This window comes from Montipora capricornis, chromosome 12, assembly GCF_036669925.1.
Source record: "Montipora capricornis isolate CH-2021 chromosome 12, ASM3666992v2, whole genome shotgun sequence".
In the NCBI taxonomy this organism is placed as follows: Eukaryota; Metazoa; Cnidaria; class Anthozoa; order Scleractinia; family Acroporidae; genus Montipora; species Montipora capricornis.
The window spans coordinates 37,149,938-37,169,937 of record NC_090894.1 but is presented as its reverse complement, the minus strand read 5'-3'; the positions used below and the strand labels follow the sequence as shown (position 1 = coordinate 37,169,937).

General features: G+C 39.1%; 1 protein-coding gene and 1 pseudogene across 1 annotated transcript in view; one reads left to right on the top strand and one right to left on the bottom strand.

The window, feature by feature from the left end:
* Nucleotides 1–20,000, bottom strand: part of LOC138026822 (deleted in malignant brain tumors 1 protein-like) — a 57,642-nt gene that overhangs the window by 18,587 nt on the left and 19,055 nt on the right. The window contains exons 4-8 of the mRNA XM_068874278.1: nt 19,925–20,000; nt 18,793–19,046; nt 14,338–14,476; nt 2,684–3,043; nt 1,944–2,261 (exon numbers count right to left, since the gene is read on the bottom strand). The exon at nt 19,925–20,000 is cut by the window's right edge and continues 89 nt beyond it. Coding sequence (XP_068730379.1) covers nt 1,944–2,261; nt 2,684–3,043; nt 14,338–14,476; nt 18,793–19,046; nt 19,925–20,000 — 1,147 coding nt within the window. The remainder of the gene's footprint in view (nt 1–1,943; nt 2,262–2,683; nt 3,044–14,337; nt 14,477–18,792; nt 19,047–19,924) is intronic.
* On the top strand, nt 10,897–12,878 carry LOC138026823 (zinc finger protein 862-like; annotated as a pseudogene).

Genomic DNA, 20,000 nt, shown 5'->3' with positions numbered 1-20,000 from the left:
TTTTTGAAAAAATATTTATAACAGGTCACACGCGCAACTTGATCGCCCGAACTTTCCCTATTATGCATAACATCCACTTGGCCTTTTGACATCCCATTGAAAAAAACTCGTACAATATTCGCGGACCGGTCGATTTCTCTGAAATTTGAAAGGATGATTGCTAACGAAAATAGAAAGATTTTCACAATAGCTGAAAATTCCTTTGTTAAGCATGAGAATGCGACTAAATTTGTTGCGTTTGTTGCTCTTTTTGTGATTTGATTGTTGTGCAAATTTTGACAGAGAATATTTAAATTATGAAAAAATATCTACCCATAGATCGTTAAAAAATCTTTATTTTTAGCGGTTATTTGAACATAAAAGATGCAACGCTTGACGAGAAATAATATTTTTGTTACTATTTGAAAAAAGAAAAATTTCGCGGGAATCGGGACGCGGTGAAAATGAGATAACAAATTTGAAACCCATCAAAATAAGCGCATAAGACTCTATGCACAAAGCCACCACTTAGTAGGGGAGTGACAGGAAAGACTTTTCCCGACACGGTAAAAAATATTTTAAAAAAAACAAAAAAATGAAACGCAGATTCTGACTGAGTTTGGCAAAGCAGTAATTATGAAGCGGAAACAACATGTACAGTCCTTCCTTATTGTGTGGAATAAACTTTTGCTCAGTGCAAGTGCAAGGCATGACATCAGGACTTGACTAACTGGTCGCCAATGCAACTAAAAATTGAGTGCTGGCGACTAGATTTTCACAACTGGTCGCCAGCTGGCCAATCACGTTTTGTCTGATAACCCAGGATAAACAGTAGACAACTTCTGTATTTGTATCTTTAGCATGATAAAATCATTCGGAACTGGCAGCTAGAACGCAACTCACCTTTCTTTTCCCACTAAAATTGTGTCTAAATACCACAAGAAAATCGGTTTCACACACGGTTAATTAATAGCACAAAATGTACTTCGAGACTTCAATCACCGCGTTTAATAGGCGCCATATTGTTTCAGCGGCTTCATGGGATCGTGGGCGCACTTAAACACCATGTGCTTCTTGCTGGTTGCGTGAGTTTTTGTGACCGGAAGACAAAGATTGAGCAAGACGGTTGATTGAAAATTTAAATCCATCGTTAGTTGTGAATGCTGAAAACGTAGATTTGGCCAAATTACCGAAGGACCTCGAAACTAGCTTGAACTTTCAAAAAGTAACCTGTACCCTTAATGTAAAGTGGGTTGGAGAACTTGTCCCCTCTGTTAGAAAGCGGACACCCGCAAAATTGACAACACAAGGTGATTAATAAATGGAGGTAAATATCGGTAGAAAAGTACTTTTAGGGCGCGTTCAATTGACCCTATTCCGGAATAAGAATACCTGGAGTAATAATTTAAAATGGTATGTCTGGCGTTTTGAAGCAAAAAGGATGATAAAGATATGTTTAAAATAGCAATTTAGCAAGTGCTTAACAATTTTAACGTGAATCTCCGTAAAAACGAAGGATTTCTAACTTCTATTCCATGTATTCCTATTCCGGAATACGGTCAATCGAACACACCCTAAGACGCAATTTCTTTGGCCCACTCTTTCTGGAATTTCCGGATTGGCCCCTGGGAGATAATCAACATGACAACATGTGAGCCAAAAGGTGACCCCTCAAATGGTGTTATGACCCCCCACTTGAAACAATTAAGTCCTCGTGAGACAGAGCCATATAATAATACAATATAATTATTAGTCTCTCTCTAGCTCAGGAGCCAATTGGTTATCTCATCAATAATGACCGTCCTTAGAGAAGAAACAAGTCGCAACAACAAATTGAGCTAAAAACAAATTTAGTAAATTTGTGATAACAAAATTATGGTGTCCCAACTGAGCCAAAAAGAGTATGATGAGATTGACTAAGACGATGATAATATTGATGCCACATACTGGATACAGTGACTCACCAAAGCATTCCACACTTGCATCGCTATAGTGATCCCAAGTGCGCTGCACCTTAGTATTTGAGTGATTGCACTTAGCAAGTGAGTGTTCATTTCCTTTGCATTCAAAATCAGACATCCAAATAAGACCATTGCCATTTCCAAAAGCACTTCCAGTGTAAGCTCCAACAGCACCACCAAACTGTAGCTGTTTACAGACTACAGTAGCATCATAAATATCCCATCCACGATCTGTTATAGTTCCCCATAAGCCACCAATATTCAACTCAACACGTCCTTCATAACTTACTCCTGTGTGACCACCAAGCCTGACTGCAAACTCTGTAAAGAAGAAAAAGCAGTCATGTTTGTAAGGTCCTCAATACTTAACTTGATCAGTCCTTTCTATTGGAAAATCTACCACCACTTGTAAATTGCATGATTGAGGTTCTTTGACTGGATTCAATATATATAGTCTTCCTGAATATGACTTATGCTTGTGCTTGGCATTGTGATTATTGCTGTTGCCATTGCTATTGTTATCATCATCATTACAGCTATTAATAAAAAGCTGGTGAATGTTCTAGTAGCACCTACATGTAACATGCAGGTTACAAGTACAAGACACTGCATTTTCCCCAGTGTTATGAAGTTCGCAAGACTGCCTGGTCAGGGACGTTTGGTGGAATACAATGTCATTGTTAAATGCCATGTAGGACTTTGCGAAAAAATGTTAAGCTACTGTGAATAGCAGAAGATCTTACCACTTCTGTCAGTTTCCTTAGTTCTGCAAACAACTGCAACATCCTGGTTATGGGAGCAGTATGTGTTTCCCCAGCCACTGTGTGAACACATGGTAATAGATGGCTCTGTTCCATGACATTCCACGTTGTCCATCCATATGCGGCCAGTTCCTTTCTCAAACACGTTACAGCAACGTACAACCATTTCAGCTCCCTCATAACCAAGTTCTTTGCAGACTACAGTGGCTGCATTTATATCAAAGGGTTTTCTGTAACCACTGCATATTGTACCCCATCTGCCTCCTGTTCTTGAGTTATAAAACACTTCCACGCGACCACCTGACTTCACTGACGATCCTGGCATTGAAACCAATCGAACAGCTACATGGAATGGATAAATACAATGGGTTGCAGTGATTTCCTTTAAGTTTTTTTATCGCACAGATTAGCTCCAGTTACTAGCCATAGTGAGATACGTCAAAGGGTAAATACCGCTATTATTATAATCACTAAATCCAGAAAAGTGAAATACTGTATTTCCAAATGTACAAACCACACTTTTTTCCTGAATAAATTAAGCACAAACTGGGGGTGTGGCCTATAGTGTAACCAACATCCAAATAGTTTTCAGTGGAAAACCCCTACAAAAATTGCACATTTTTTTGTTTAACTCCTTGTAGTTTTAATACTCTTGTTACGCACAGCCAAAATAAACGCTTTGAAGATTACATGTCTTTTCAATCAACAAACCTTATTGAGTCTGTATAAATCAGAGGGAAAATGTACAGGATGATGTAATTAACTTTAAACGGGACATAGATTTTGAGTGGATGTATCAGGTTGTTAACTGACCTGCTCCTATTTTGGGCATCAACCAGGCAACTTGACGAGCACCAGACTGGCCCTCATCAAATGGCTGAAGCCAAAGTAGTGAGAAGAAGATTTAACCCCCGTCCCCCCCCCCCCCCCCCAACTGACAAGTAAAATCGTCTGGGGTTAGACAGAGTAAAAGCTATTCACCATCACTCCTAGGAGTCAAGGGATTCATTATTCTATGCCACACACAAAACTTCATGCTCTTTTGACTGAAAAACCCCCTAAAATGTCACTTATGGTGTAAGGCTGTTATAGATTCAGCCCCTTTTTGTTCAATATTCAATTAATTATAAATATGAGTACACTTTATAGCTGTTAGGCATCATTCATAAAAAAACATAATGATATTTACCCAGGAAGCTCCACTCACTCGAAAGTGGTTTTCAGGGAGGTTCTGCATCTGATCAAATTGGAATTTAAAACTGTTGGTTTTTGATCAAGGAGAGGGGAATACCGTAGAACCCAGAGAAAAGCCTCTCAGAGCAGTTGTAAAGAACCAACAACAAACTTAACCACATATGGGGGTTGGTACATTTTGCTGACCCGCTAGTCCATGGACTACCCCGATGGACTACCCTAAAATGGACTAACTCTTAATTACTATTTGGAATAAGTACTATCGAAAGAACTGAATTGATTATTGAAAATTTAGTTACAATGACGGTTATAGCGGAGCTCTGTGCGCGCTGAGCGCCAGAAAATATGGTAACCCATCGATGCAAGAAATTTTAGTTTTATAGCCATGACGTCATCGACCGTCCGTACGTACGTGCGACCACCCCTCCATGTATGCCAATGTCACCAGTATCATGCTAGTTTACCGCATACATCTTTGATATTGGACATCCATGTTTTAATCAATTGACACCTGTCAAAACAAGGTATCCGCTGATCAGTACCATGTGACCATATTGCAGGCTCCAGCATACAGCTCACCGAGGGCAGCTTTTTTAAAAGTGGACCACTGACCAGGTACTGGTTTTCAATTGGATTGCAGGCTCAACTCAGGTTTACTCACCTAAACAAAATCGAGACCTCATTTCTCACACTTTCTGTGGCTCACCGCAGCTACACAGCCGTCAACTATAGTTACACAGTCAACGCTTTTTGTGGTCAGGTGGAAAACGGTTTGGAAAATGTTTTCTTTCTGCATTTTTCGCTGGTTTCAATCCAGTTTGACATATCATGATAGCTGTGGTCTACACTGGCCACTACGCAGTTATTACTGGGTTGCCAAACCCAGTCGGAATCTCGGTTTCATTTTGTGGGTTTTTTTGTTATTTTTTTCCGCTTCGGGAAAAGTTTTGCCTGTCACTCCCCTGCTAAGTGGTGTCTTTGTGCATAGAGTCTTCTGTGCGTATTTTGTTAGGTTTGAGGGGGCTGGGGTAATGCGCAGCTTGCTCTGCACAATTAACCTGTAATGGCGTCGAAAGTCATTGTAACGCGAATGGCGTTTTAGTTCATCTCTAAAGAAAATATACCCATATGGAGCTCAAGAATGGAACGTCAAGACAGGCGGTGAAACATAAAGATCTGGAATCTTAAAAGCGACGATTAATGGACTTCGACAGTGTGAATCTTTTGCCCATCGAGCCGAAATCAAAATGAGCTGTACTTCTAATATTTCGCCAAGGTGGTGTTACGTACAACACTGAAACCAAATGGAAATTTCTCTGGTAACTTACGGGTTCAACAAAGACAGAGAAGGAATGAACACCACAAGTAGATCTGTGATCTCTGTTGTGTGTCTCACAGTGTTTACTGAAGTCGCATCTATTTAAAGTTGGCCTGTTTGTCTGGAAGTAACATTCATTTTGTACTCAACTCTGCAAAGGTTAAAAAAAATTGGAAATGTGACAGTGAAAAATTATTTGAATGAAACCTTGTTGTCTCCTTTGTGCTTTATTATTTACGGTCAAGGTTCTTTCGAAAAGGGTTTGATGTGAACTGTCAGAAATTTATTTAATTGCATATGCATTGTGATTGTGTGTTTCGCTTGCACGCACGCAACTGAAATAGGAAGGGTTTCTTGCCTCTTATAACAAATATGTTCCTTGTTTCAATAAATGTTTCGCTGGAAAATATTTCTGTGAAATTTCCAGCTTTTGTAAATTTATCATGTTGTGTAATTTTCGAGCTTAGTAAATTTGCATACATGTGTTGAAATGTGATACGGGGAGAATTTTTGTGGTAACGCATAAGTCACGAAACTAAACAGGTCTGTTGGAAGCGTGCTTGAGTTTCAACAAAATGACCCCCAAAATCGGCAAAAGATTGTGACGCTGATGAATAATAAAGTAGCTGCTATTGCCAAAACGATGGAATTACCTGGTGATAAATAGCCTTGTCTTGGAGAGTAAATTTTTGATTTTCGAGAAACAATGGTCAACCTCTGAGAGTTGGGCGATTGTGATCTTTGTGTTGAATTCGCACATTTCTTGTCAAAATTTATAACAATTGAAAGAAAAAGAAAACTAACAAAAACAAAAACTCGGTATCTTAGCATCATTTGACACAGATGCTTCACTGTTTCGCGAGTAAACATGCCGCGGTAACTTGATCACTGCGTCACTGCGCCCGCTGAATTCGATGTGCGATTTACTCGGTGCAGCCAAAAGTACAACTAAACAACTAAAATATCCCAAAATGTTTTTCGCTGATGGTAACTTTTTATATTCGTGGTTCAAAATTAATGTTGTTTTCATGTCGTAAATTTTGTTACCGATGGCAAAATATTTTATTCTCGATCGACAGTCCCGAAACTTCTGCTCTTCTTAAAAACTGTGTATCCATATTTATTTACTTTTACATCAATATTTGTTTTGCATAAAGCAAGCTAACAAAATCTGTATCTTGCTTGGTTTCCATTTGATAGAGTAACCCCGCCGGACAGGGATTAACTTCAGCTTTCAACTTTTGTTACAAAGCCGTCAGATGCTGTTAGTGCACGCTTACACTTGTGATGGAAAGAAGTTGCATGATCAACATGTCAGCCCAGAAGCCAATGTTTCTCGATTCCCTTTTATTTTCTTCAATCTCTCTGGGTTCAGTACTTTGCTAGTAACCACATGTCTTCTCAAGAGGCTATTTATCCAAGACTTCTACCATGGCGCTACAATGATATACAATACCTAAACAATATCGTGTACTGTTAGACCTACATATTACGCAAAGACAACTGTCAACATGTCTGCTGACATGTTGACAGTTGTCAACAATGTTTTTCACTTCCCATTTATTTTCTTCAATCTTTCTGGGTTCAGTACTTTGATAGTAACCACATGTCTTCTCAGGCTATTTACCCAAGACTTCTAATATGGCACTATGTACAATGATAGACAATACCAAAACAATATCGTGCACTGTTAGAGCTACATATTACGCAAGGACAACTTGAATCTCCTGGAAGACAACACACTCCTCAGTTGACATTATGGAATTAATCGCTGTGTTACTTCACTACCACACGTAAGCAATGCGTGTCAATTTTTTTTAAAGAGGACGGGAATTTCTTCTTTCTGACAAATGATTAATTAATAGGCCGGTAGCCAGGTTTTAACCTCAGAAAAGAATCTGTTTTGTCGGACGAACGTGTGAGGACCTGTGAGCCAAAGGGCCTCTGCTGGTATGACTTCTGGGTGACCCCTTAAATGGTCTTAATGACCCCCCAACTTGAAAAAAATTGCCTGGAGCGCTGCTCGTACCACAGGCAACCCAGTGTACCCTCACGGAGGGTCTAGTTCAAGTCAAGCATCGGAGGGATATAAACTTAATTTGCTTAGAGCTGCTTTTTTCTCTGTATTGCAATTTTTGGTATATCTTTAGAAGCTCTGATGAGGTTACATGATGCCTGGAGGACCTATGACTAGAATGGAAATGTAAGGAGAGCGAATGAGAACGACAACGACAAAACAGAATACCAGTAATAGCTCATACTTGGTGGAAGAAGTTACTCAACAAATTCTTTCCTTGGGCACTAAATCGTTTGTTATTTTTACGGATGCGTTGTTTAAAGTGGATGCGTATTTTTAAAAAGTGGTTTAATCAGTTTTTCCTTTGTTCAGGAATGAAACTCGAATTTTTATTGTCAACTGGAATTAAATAACAATTATCTATACTATTTTGGACACAAAGATAAAGTTGAATTGTTTGTTTGTTTTGCTTTAAAATGCAAGTGAACAAGTGCTTTTTTAATCCATTTGCCAAACTGGTTTTCAATGTGCCTTGACAGTGACAAAGAATTTTGCCCTATTATTTTTAACACGTAATCGCAATAAGTTCTCGTAAAAGTAGGGGAAAATTTCACTAGCTTGTGTTTTCAGAAGTTTGTTGAAAGCACCTAAAGGTAATTTAGTGTTTGAGCGGATCTTGTTTGAAGTTCGTCCTTTCTTGGTTGCATTGACGTATTTTGACGATTCTTGTACCAAGCCAACCTGGCATGTTTCAATGAAGTACCGGTACATCAAAATGCGAATGATCTTGTTTTCAGAGACAAAGTGGAATAAAGTACATCAGTAAAACTCTTTTTTTGACCTTGAACTGACAAAGTTTTTTTAAGGTTTCTAATTTTAGCGTGATTCCTATTCGCCTGGTATTGACAGTTGACTCTGAAATGGCTTTTTTCCTTTTCCATTCACTCGCTAAGGGTGTGCTTGTTTTCTTTTAAAACTCGTGTGGTTCACCGAAAATTCATTGCCAAACTGGTGAATTCCAAAGTAAATTTCACTCGAAAAAGCGATGTTGCACTCATTGCTTTGTCAGGGCTCGAAAAAACCCCCGTCCGGTCGTCCGGGACAAGTAGATTTTCCTTTCGGGCAAGTAACTTTCACTCCTTCCTTGCCCAACGGGCAAGGACCCAGGCAAGCCGTTCACTGACTAAATTTTTGATAACGATTTTGAGAAGAAAAGGTATTAATAAGCTTTAGGCCCAAGGGTAATCAACTGTTTAGATGAAGTTTGACGAAAATTACAATTTATAGCGTTGTTTTGTTGATTGCGTGATGCGCGCTCTCGGCTTGGAAGTGGTTGCCTAGCACGTGATCAAAATCTTCCCTGATCAAATTTCTTTCCAGGATAAAAATAGCCGCCGCGTTGGGAACGAAAACCGCCGTGTTTATTTCTTAATTCTAGCAATTTTCTGCGAGAATATTTCGGTTTCTCTGTACAAAACTTAACTCAACAGCGATATATTAATTAAAACTGTAGAAATTGTACGCGAAAACTGAGAAGTCGCATATTTCTACCGCGAAAACGAAGCCAGCTTTTTTGATACTAAGAGCCAGGTAAATCTCTGTTCTCAGCGAAACATGCAAGTTGGGCGCCTCTGCACTAAATAAAAAGTGTTATATTATTAAAAAGAAATGGATAAGTAAGTCACCAAAATACTTTCAGAGTTCCTGGAAGATGACTTACAATAGTGTTTCTTTCAAACGAAGACGTTTTCCCTCGATTGAAACTATTTTCATTCACAAAAGTGAAAAAATGTGCTCTCGCCGGCTTTTCAAGATATTCTGCATGTGTCAAAACTGAGGTGGGAAAGCGATTTGTTATTAATTTCTCGCGCTTCCCTTGACCATGATTTTGTAGAGCTACAGAAAATGCAGTTTAACGTAAATGGATTCGAACACGATCTTCGTCTAATTGAACGAATTGAGTCGAGGCTTTATAATGTTGAAGACACCCAGCGTGTAATACTAGAACTAGGAAATAAGTACACGAACGAACAACGACAACTGCGCAAACTTTGTTTGTTCAACCGGGAGGCACTGGCGAAAGATGCTGTGGGACAAAATTTAATTCCTGATGACATCTTTGTATCACGTTCGAAAATTGGGAAAGTTGAATTTGACGCCATAAAAACATCGGGTGATGGTAACTGCCTCTATCGCGCTGCTTCCCTGATACTGGTTGGGAACGAAGATCTCCATTTGTTGTTAAGGCTTCTTACTGCAATCGAGCTGTTTTTACACGCATCTTACTACGCTAGGCATCCAAAATTTCTCTCTGGTATGAAATCACCCTCTGCTGATGTTCCAGAAGATATCATGTTTACACTGTGCCTCTCTGACACTGGAATGAAGATGTGGGAAAGCACAAAATGCAGAGAAGATGCTATTAAAAGGGAAGCAGCAACAGGCTGTAGAGTATCCAAGTGGAGTGTTATGGTACACCTGATGGCACTTACAAACGTGATAGGAAGAACAATTTTGTCAGCATTTCCCAAAGATTGCTCAAAAACAAGGCCATTTTTCCATGACGAAATCATCCCCCGGGAATGTTCTTTCCATGCCGATCCAGCAGTTATGCTTTGGTCAAGGGAAGGGAGCCCTAACACTCACCCAGCGGGTTGGTATCAGCCTAATCACTTTATTCCTCTTGTCGAACGCCGATCATGCTCAGCCACTTCAAAAGCGAGTACATCATCATCAGATAACAAGAAACATCACAAGGATGAACTGAAGAAAAAGCCCAAAAGAAACATTAGTGATTTTTTCTGTGGCTCAGTGCGTAAAAAGCCTTGTCAAGAACCAATGGGAAGTTCAACAGAACCCAAGTTTGGAAATTGTGACGAACAGTCCTTTGTAAAAAGCAACCTCTCAACAGCCACACCCAGCAAAAGCCAACCCCTGAATGGTGACCCGTCTAAAAGCCTACCTGAAAGAACTCTTCCGAAAGAAGAAAATACAGAAAGAACCACAGAAAAGAATTCCGAAAAAAAGAGGAAAAGAGAGTTCAAAGGGCATTGGAAGGAAACGTATCCCTGGCTTGAACATGATGCTTCTAATGATGTTATGTATTGCATGGTTTGCCGAAAATATCCAAAACTGGCAGACATTACAAGCCCCCTTTACAGAGGTACTGGTGGCATTGGCAAGTACAGACTTGAAACTCTGAAGTCCCACAATGGATCAGCAAACCACCTCAAGTGTGTCAACAGAAGTCAAATGGATCAAGGAAAAGCTGATGAGCCACTCCCCAAACTATTTAAAGCTGCTTTCAGTAAACGTGATCAAGAAACGGAAGCCAGATTGCACAAGCTGTTTAATACTGCCTTCTATATTGCCAATGAGAACTTAGCCTTCAGCAAGTTCAAAGGACTTTGCGATTTGCAGGAAAAGAATGGTCTTGATTTTGGAACCCAGTACAAGAACGATAAGGCATGCAGGGACTTTGTGGAAAGCATAGCAGCTGTCGAGAAGGAGCGATCCCAGGAGGAAATTGAAAATGCTAGATTCTTGTGTGTTTTGGCAGATGGCTCGACTGACAAGAGTATTACCGAGCAGGAGTCGGTTTATGTTCGCTGTACAGGATCCAACGGGCGTTCCTCCACTCACTTTGCAGACCTTGTTCCTGTTACATCTGCTGATGCCCCTGGGGTTACTGCTGCTATTCAGAAAGGTCTTCAAACTTTTAAGTATAGATGAAACTGTCTTGAAGAAAAAATTGGCCTGCTGTAACTTTGATGGAGCTAGTGTTATGATGGGGAAGAAAAGTGGTGTTGCAAAACAGCTTCAAGATATAGCCCAGCATCCAGTTTGCATCATACACTGTGTAGCACACAATCTGGAGTTGGCTGTGCTAGATGCAATAAAGCAAACGCCCTATTTGGCCATATTTGAAGAAACTGTAAAGTCAGTATTTAAATTCTACTTCTACTCTCCAAAACGTCGCCGTGAAGTTAATGAAATTGCAGCTATTCTCGACCAAGATCATGTTTACTACAGTGGATTACAGAAGACAAGGTGGGTAGCCAGCCGGTTTAGGGCCATTAACGCTTTAGAAAGGCACTTCTTGACAACCGTCACACATCTGCAACATAAATCACAGACCAAGGGAGATGACGGAGCAAAGGCCAAAGGAATTCTTCAGAATCTGCAGAGCGAGAAGTTTGTGAAATTCCTGTACTTTCTGCTTGACGTAATGAAAGTGTTGTCAGACTTAAGCAAGTCCTTCCAGAGAGACGAGTTCTGTATAACCGATCTCCTTGTGCACCTGGAGGCAGGTATTTCTCAGCTGGATGTTTTGAAGCTTCAAAGGGGTCCTAAGTATCAAGCTTTTGAGAAGAGGTACAATGGGCAAACTGGGGTACTCAAGAGTGGAGTCAAAAACAACCACGAATTGAAGCTGTCAAAACCAGGCACTACGGTGGAGGATGGCTTTCCTTCTTTTATCGCAGAAGTGATAGCCTACATCAACCAGCGGTTCTCAAGCCTTCGTGAAGAGCCGTACAGTTACTTCACAGTCTTTGATCCTAAGGAGATGCCTCAAGATCAAGCAGACCTTGCTACCTATGGCAATAAAGAAGTCCGTTCTCTGGTAGATTACTTTCACCATTTCTTCTCAGATGATGAGAAGCAAAGGATCATCGAGCAATGGCCCATTCTACGTCAACGACTTGCAAGGCAGAAGATGCACAAGACCCTAGATGTTTTCTCCAATATACTAATGTCACCACCCGATGATGTTAAAGATTGCCTTGTTCTGATTGATCTTCTTATCACTCTGTCACCGAGCACAGCAAAGTGTGAGCGTGGATTCTCGACCATGAGTCAGTTGAAGAATTCAATGCGCACATTGATGAATCAAGATACCTTGACGGCCTTACTGAGAGTCCGATCTTCAAATCTCAATGTGACCAACTTTTGTCCTACTCCCGCAATTCAACGCTGGATGAGTGGAGCAAAAACCAAGAGACACGTAGACCTTTAAACTCTCTTAACCATCATTAGCATGCAAAGTGACTATGACTATATGAAATTGTTATTAGTGTAACAGGTCACATAATGACTTCATTGTGCCATAATACATATGCTCTTGTTCAAAAGATTGTATACTTGTTGAGTTTTTTAACTTGGTTTAATTTATAACTGTAAGCCGATTCAAAGTAGGCCTTTTCGTAAAACGCCAAGGGTCTTCAAGGTTATAGAGAATTATTGAACAAAAGCATAAGGGTGTCAAGGCGTATGAAAGCAGTCAATCAAAAAAGCTCCGAGACATTGTATTGGGAAAGATGATAATCGTGATAGAGTATCTAACAATGAAGGACACACACTACTTCAATGTGATTATAACAGTGTTTATCCATGTTAATTATTACAAACCGTACAACTTCATAAAAAGCGGAATGACGAGGTTAAAAGTTGTGGGAGTATTACAATAGTTGTAATGGTGTAAGCATGAAAGTGATCAGCACTAAGAGGATGGTTTTATTACATTAAAATCAATTCTTGGGTTCATGAATTATTAATGAGTTTGAAAACTTGGGCAAGCGGGGAAGTGCCCCGGGCAAGCAAAACTTAGGGGTTACTTGCCCAACGGGCAAGGTGGAATTCAAATATTTTTCGAGCCCTGTTTGTGATTCATGTGATATCTGCTTTTAACGTAAAATTTACCGTGGAATTCACTAGATAGGCAATGAATTTTTCTACAGAAGAAAGCAAAGAAAATGAAAAAAATTATTAAAGCAGCACCGGAAACATCAAAACACGGATAATTTGAAACCTTTTATTTTCACTAACCCTACAGACAGTAAGCATTTTGCCAGTACCCATTTATACACCTGGGTGGAGAGAGGCACCATGAGAGTAAAGTGTCTTGCCCAAGACAACACAACACAATGTCCCCAGCCAGGACCACTCGATCCGTGGTCGAGCACTTTAACTATGAGGCCACCGTGCCTCCCACATAACATGTGAGTGCACAGTGTTAAACAGGTTGCTTACGAAAAAACAAAAATTACTAGACATGTTTCGTCACTACTCATGCTATCGTCAGTTTAATTTAATCCACAAACCTTTCTCCCTTATATAATTGTTACAATTGGAGAACATTAAAAAATGGGTGCTTACACTTAAAATTAATACTATTGATCAACACTGTTTAAAATGGGTGTTTAGACTTAAGTAAGCACTATTTGTGACGCTGCTTACATATAGACCAACAGTCTGCTTAAGTTTGCTTACGAGCCAAGTGGCTCATTAGGCTGGAGCTTATCCCGGTTTCTGTAGCATGAAGCGACTAGGCGTATTTCTACTCCCCCCTAGATGGGATGCCAGTCCATCACAGGGTTACCCCCTGTATTGTTGCAGGTACCCATTTATGCAACTGGGTGGAGAGAGGCACCGCGAGAGTTAAGTGTCATGCCCAAGAACACAACACAATGTCCCCGGCCAGGACCCGACCCCAGACCATTAGATCCGAAGTCAAATGCACTAACCATGAGGCCACCACGCCTCCCACAATTGGAAAACGTTAAAAAATGGGTGCTTACACTTTTAATACACAATTAATATACAATTTAATACACAATTAATACTGTTCACCGACGCTGTTTAAAATGGGTGTTTAGACTTAAGTAAGCACTATTTGTGACGCTGCTTACATATAGCCTAACAGTACTAATTCAAAATAGTATTTTTAGGGTAGTCCATTGGGATAGTCCATGGACTAGGGGGTCAGCAAAATTTACCTTCCCCACATATGGACACAAGTCTGAAGTTGAACCCGGACCACATTGGTGGGAGGCAAGTGCTCTCCCCACTACACCAGCCCTGCTCCCTCCTCCACATGTGCATGTGGCATAAATTTCCTTAAATATGGACTACTGATTAGAATAAATTATTTCAGGATTCTTTTAAATGCCTTGTGTAAACTGGGAAGATCATTCTTTCAATAATCTGCACATCATTATTTAGGATTAAGTATTAGGCCAACTACTATGGCTTCAGCCCTCATTTGGTACAGAGCATTAATTGCAAATGTGATGATGCACACAACTCATCAATACTTCCTGGACTTACTTCTATTAGGTGTGACTACTGGTACTGGCCTAGCCTCTGGGGGAGAGAATGTACAGTTGACAGCATTCAAGACAGATATGTCATCAATAGCTATATCACTGCCGTAATATCCTGTACCAGCAATGCCCTCAAAAATAATCTGTAAATTCAGTAAATGAAAGTACTTCAGATGATTAAACATTGTAGAATGTTTTTAGGGGAGCGTGCGCACATGGAGCACCATAGTTAAGAAAATATGGCAACCCATTGGTTTTAGCTATGAAGTCATTGACCGTCCGTACCACCACCCCTCTATGTATACCGCCAATGTGACCGGTATCACAGGCTCCGGTTTAGAGTACTTGTAGCCATATACTCCAGCTAGTTTACAGCATAAATCTTTGATATCATACATCCATATTATGGTCAATTGACACCTGTCAAAATAAGGTATCTGCTAACCAGCATTACCTGACCATATCATAGGCTCAAGTTTAGAGCTCATCCAGGTCAGCATCTTTTTTTCTTTCTTTTTTTAAGTTAACCGCTGACCAGGTACTGGTTTTCAATTGGATCTCAGGCTCAGGACACCTAAACAATTTAATTTTTTTTGCACCCTATCTGTGGCTCCAAGCAGCTGCACGGCCATACTACATGTACATCAACTAAGGCTCTCAACAGTCGACATTTTTCATGTTCAGGAGGTACCCGGTATATGGTCTGCAAAATATTTTCTGCATTTTTCGCCGGTTTCAATCCAGGTTTGACATATATAGCTGTGGTCAGGACCACACTGGTGGCTACGCAGTTCTTAAAGTCAAGCATCAGAGGGTTATAAATAAAGCTGAGTGTTTATTTTTTCAAACTTGTTTTGAGCTGCTTTTTGCTCTGTATTACAATTTTGGCATATCTTTAGAAGATTTTTAATTTGGAATCTGATAAGATTGTATGATGCCAGGACAACCTATGACAAAAGAGCAGAAACGAAAGAAGAGAGAGAGAGAGAGAACGGGAAAAACAAAACAGTACACCAGTAATAGCTCAAACTTCATGGAAGACATTACTCCACAAATTCTTTTCTCGGACGATAAACCGTTTGTTATTTTTATGGATGCATTATTTCAGGTGGATGACTATTTTTAAAAACTGTAAGAGGTTTAGTCGTTTTTTCCTTTGTTCAGGAATGAAACTCGAATTTGTACTCCTTTTGGACATTTATTGTCAACTGGAATTAAATAACAATTATCTATACTATTTTGGACACAAAGATAAAGTTGAATTGTTTGTTTGTTTTGCTTTAAAATGCAAGCGAACAAGTGCTTTTTTAATCCATTTGCCAAACTGGTTTTCAATGTGCCTTGACAGTGACAAAGAATTTTGCCCTATTATTTTTAACACGTAATCGCAATAAGTTCTCGTAAAAGTAGGGGAAAATTTCACTAGCTTGTGTTTTCAGAAGTTTGTTGAAAGCACCTAAAGGTAATTTAGTGTTTGAGCGGATCTTGTTTGAAGTTCGTCCTTTCTTGGTTGCATTGACGTATTTTGACGATTCTTGTACCAAGCCAACCTGGCATGTTTCAATGAAGTACTGGTACATCAAAATGCAAATGATCTTGTTTTCAGAGACAAAGTGGAATAAAGTACATCAGTAAAACTCTTTTTTTGACCTTGAACTGACAAAGTTTTTTTAAGGTTTCTAATTTTAGCGTGATTCCTATTCGCCTGGTATTGACAGTTGACTCTGAAATGGCTTTTTTCCTTTTCCATTCACTCGCTAATGGTGTGCTTGTTTTCTTTTAAAACTCATGTGGTTCAACAAAAATTCATTGCTAAACTGGTGAATTCCAAAGTAAATTTCACTCGAAAAAGCGATATTGCACTCATTGCTTTGTGATTCATGTGATATCTGTTTTTAACGTAAAATTTATAGCTGATTTGTTTGTTTGTTTTGCCCTAAAATGCAAGCGAACAAGTGTTTTTTTACTACGTTTGCCTAACTGTTTTATCGATGTGCCTAGGCAGTGACAAGAAAATTTTGCCCTATGTTATAAACACGTAATCGAAATGAATTCTTGTAAAATTAAGGAGAAATATCAATAGCTTGTATTTTTAGAAGTTTGTTTAAGGCACGTACAGTACCGCTCAGAAATACGTTAAGCTTTGTCTATCCTTAAGAAGGTGAGCACGATGAGCGCCAACTTGAAAGTACTCGCTACTTTGGTCGCCACACTCTCTTGTAACCCATAACCCTTATTATAGCTTACTTGCATCTTTGTAAACATTACTTTAATTCTGTATTTATGTGTATATTATTTTCTCTTTTAATAGTGTGAAACAAAATAACTCTGAACCCGAACTGCATGTTTATCGATGAAATAAACATCCTTGCGTGGGTTTGTATTCCGAACACGACAGCTGTTTGTGAAAGTGCGTCTTCGTCATGTAGTTCGTAGTCATGTACTATTGTATTGCTGTCAAGCTACGTGTATTGTTTAGAACAATAAGCAAGCTAATGAGGCAGACACCTATATCTGTATACGCATATACGCGTATATCTGTATACGCATATACGCGTATATATATACGCGTATTATGTGCATATTTTGGTTAACGTATTTCTGAGCGGTACTGTATAGGTAATTTGTTGGAAATCTTGTTTGAAGTTTGTGCTTTCCTGGTTGCCGTATTTTGCCGATTCTTGTTCCAAGCCAAGCTGGCACGTTTCAATGAAATACATCAAAATGTGAATGATCTCGTTCTCAGGGATAAAGTCAAATAAAGTACATCTGTTTTATAATACATTACAATTATAATTTTTTTTGTTATTGGTACTGTTCAAGTCCTGTGTATAGGTAATTTTCTGGATTTTTGTAAACAGTGAACTTGTTAGTATGGTATACATGTACATGTAAGTGGTCCAGGAACTGGTCATGGTCATTCTTTGGCTGTTTCGAGAAACAATAGTCCACATAACAATTTTAATTTTCTGCAGGGGCAGACTGCACTCCTTCAAGTTTTGCCATGGAGATGTTGGCACAGACTGGACATACATGTAGATAGTGGGTTGCCTTTGCCACATCTGTCTGTCTGCCTATAAACTTGAAGTGCCTATGAAATGATTTTCTCTTGATGTTTTATGGTTTATTGTGTGTAGATTCCAATTTTTTTTAACAGCAATGAGAATAAAGCAGTTAGACAGCCGCTTAAAGATGAGCACTTCCCTCTCAAAATTGTCAACTTTTATTTGGGGTGTCTGGGTGCTAACCGAGAAGTGATGACGTAGCAACGATGATCAAAGCCACAAGTCTCATGATGTTTTGAGTTGAAATTTTACCATTATCTTAGCAATTCATGCCATAAATAAGAAGCAGCAACTACAGGATGCCTCTGATTCGAATGTAATGTTTGTAAGTTTTACAACTCATTAAGTTTCTATTGGGCTTCCAGCCATGCAATATCTACCACCTTTTCTCTCACGTATCTTTTTCGCCATGATTCACAAAGCGAAACTTCAGCTTTAAGAAAAAGGTTTCTTCATTGTTTCTCCCCTTAAACATTTTTTTGATATCAGAGAAGGTATAACCTTCCATTAAGAGCAAAAACGGAATAGCTAAAATATAGTCACTTTAATACAGCATTCTTAGTTGTTGAGGAGGTGGCGGAAAATAAGTTTCAAACCGAGCTCAACAAGGTCTCATCAACAAGTACTTTTATGAAAAAGGACAAAACATCATATGAGACAATGATTTCATTCTCATCCAAAGTGCAATTATGTAAAGGAGCAGCAAAGTCCATACGTAGTGCTCTTAATGCTGAATTTGTAATCTGTAAGAGGCATACAGAGAACAAAGAACTGGTTTCTCTTCACACTCTGGAGGATCCAGCCCACTACATTCTCAAGAAAATCCCCTCCAAAATGTTTTCCTCTCTCTCTACTGGCATTTCACAAAAGCTCTTTTGGAACCTTAACAATCAGTAATATTTAAGTTTTAACTTAAATATTACTGGTCTTAAATTAAAAGAATTTTAATTCTCACAATTTAAGACCACCTCAACCAATATTACTGCTTCACAAATTTAACACAAGAAGTCAAGTTTTACTTTGCTTCCTTGATGATGCAACACTCAACACATAGAAACAATGAAACAAAAAATACTGTTAACACTAACTAACCTTGCAATACATAATGTAAATCACAAGATTTACCTAACTTTGTGATTTATAATTTTGCAAGCTTTGTTACTGTGTGATTTCTAAATCACATTTCCCTTATCATGTGAATTATAAACTCATAAATCACAGATTGACTACTCACGACAGGTGCCCTATTAGGATGCACCCAGATGACAAGTAAAACCCTCTGGAGTAAAATCTATTATTTAGTCTCACTCCCAGGAAACAATGGGTTAACAGCAAAGCTGGTATACATGTACATTCATTACTGTCCATTAGACAAACTCATTTAAGATACTCACATTAAAGTTTTTGTATTCACTTTTAAGTGGTATTACTGCTTTTTTCCATTCAATTCCTTGATCACCAAACAACTGCCAGACCAAGCTTTCATTGCCTGTCTTCACGTAAACAACCAGATCTCCAACTCTGGTTCCACTCATAACATAATAAAACTCAAGGCAAGTAGCAGAGGAAATAATGGGGCTTTGAAGACGAGCTATGTTTCCTTGTGAAATGTCTTCCCAAAACTTCATGAAAGTTGTCAAAAAGAAACCTTTGAAAATAAAGAAAACATATTTCCAATTTTAAGAGGATGTTACATGGAGGGACAAAGATGGAATAATATTTTCACATAAAGAAACTAAAATGCAGGAAATGACATCATCAATATCTTTGATGCACCAGTCCAGTTCAATCTACTATGCCTCTTGGCTTTGAAATAATTAGTAAAAGCTGCTGCTGGTATTACAATTTACATTAGGGAGCTTAAGCAACGACAACGGCGACGGCAACGAGAACGTCATCTCAAAATATAAATTTCCGTGATTTTAATCGCTTCGTGACTATTTCAACGTTTTTAAGATGACAAGGGTGTGGTAATTCCTCAAAGATGACACCGGTCGGAACGGCACTCCATTTTAAGAGAGAAAATGAAAATTTATCCTCAAGTGCTGACGTTCTTCGTAAAACCAAAAACTTGGCTATTTCACGTTGTTGTTTTGCTAACGACGGCAACGAAATGGACAAAAGTGAAAAACGCACGTGCAGGGCGTGCGAAGCTATTGTTTTTAACCACTAAATATGCAAATTCGTGACGTTCTCGTTGCCGTCGCCGTTGTCGTTGCTTAAGCTCCCTATTGTGTTCTTCAAGACTCAAATTTCTTGAATGCAAGTGTGAATTTAAAAAAAACTGTTCTAGATAACTGAATCTAAATGGTGATGACGACGACGATGTCATCAATGGGAGAGAGGAGAGGAGAGGGGGGGGGGGGGGTATTTTCAGGAAACAATGGGTTAACGGATTTAAAAAAAGGAAAAAAGAAGAATATCAAAACTTTAGTCATGCACTGGTATCTAGATAATGACAAGTAAAAGATAAGATGGAAATTGATTCTCAGCTTGACTCAATTAACCAAACCCCCATTATCATACCGTCTCCAGTTGTGCTCTGTGTGGTGTGATCCGTTGGTGGCCTGGAATAAATCTGTCTGCTTTTAAATGTCCAGTT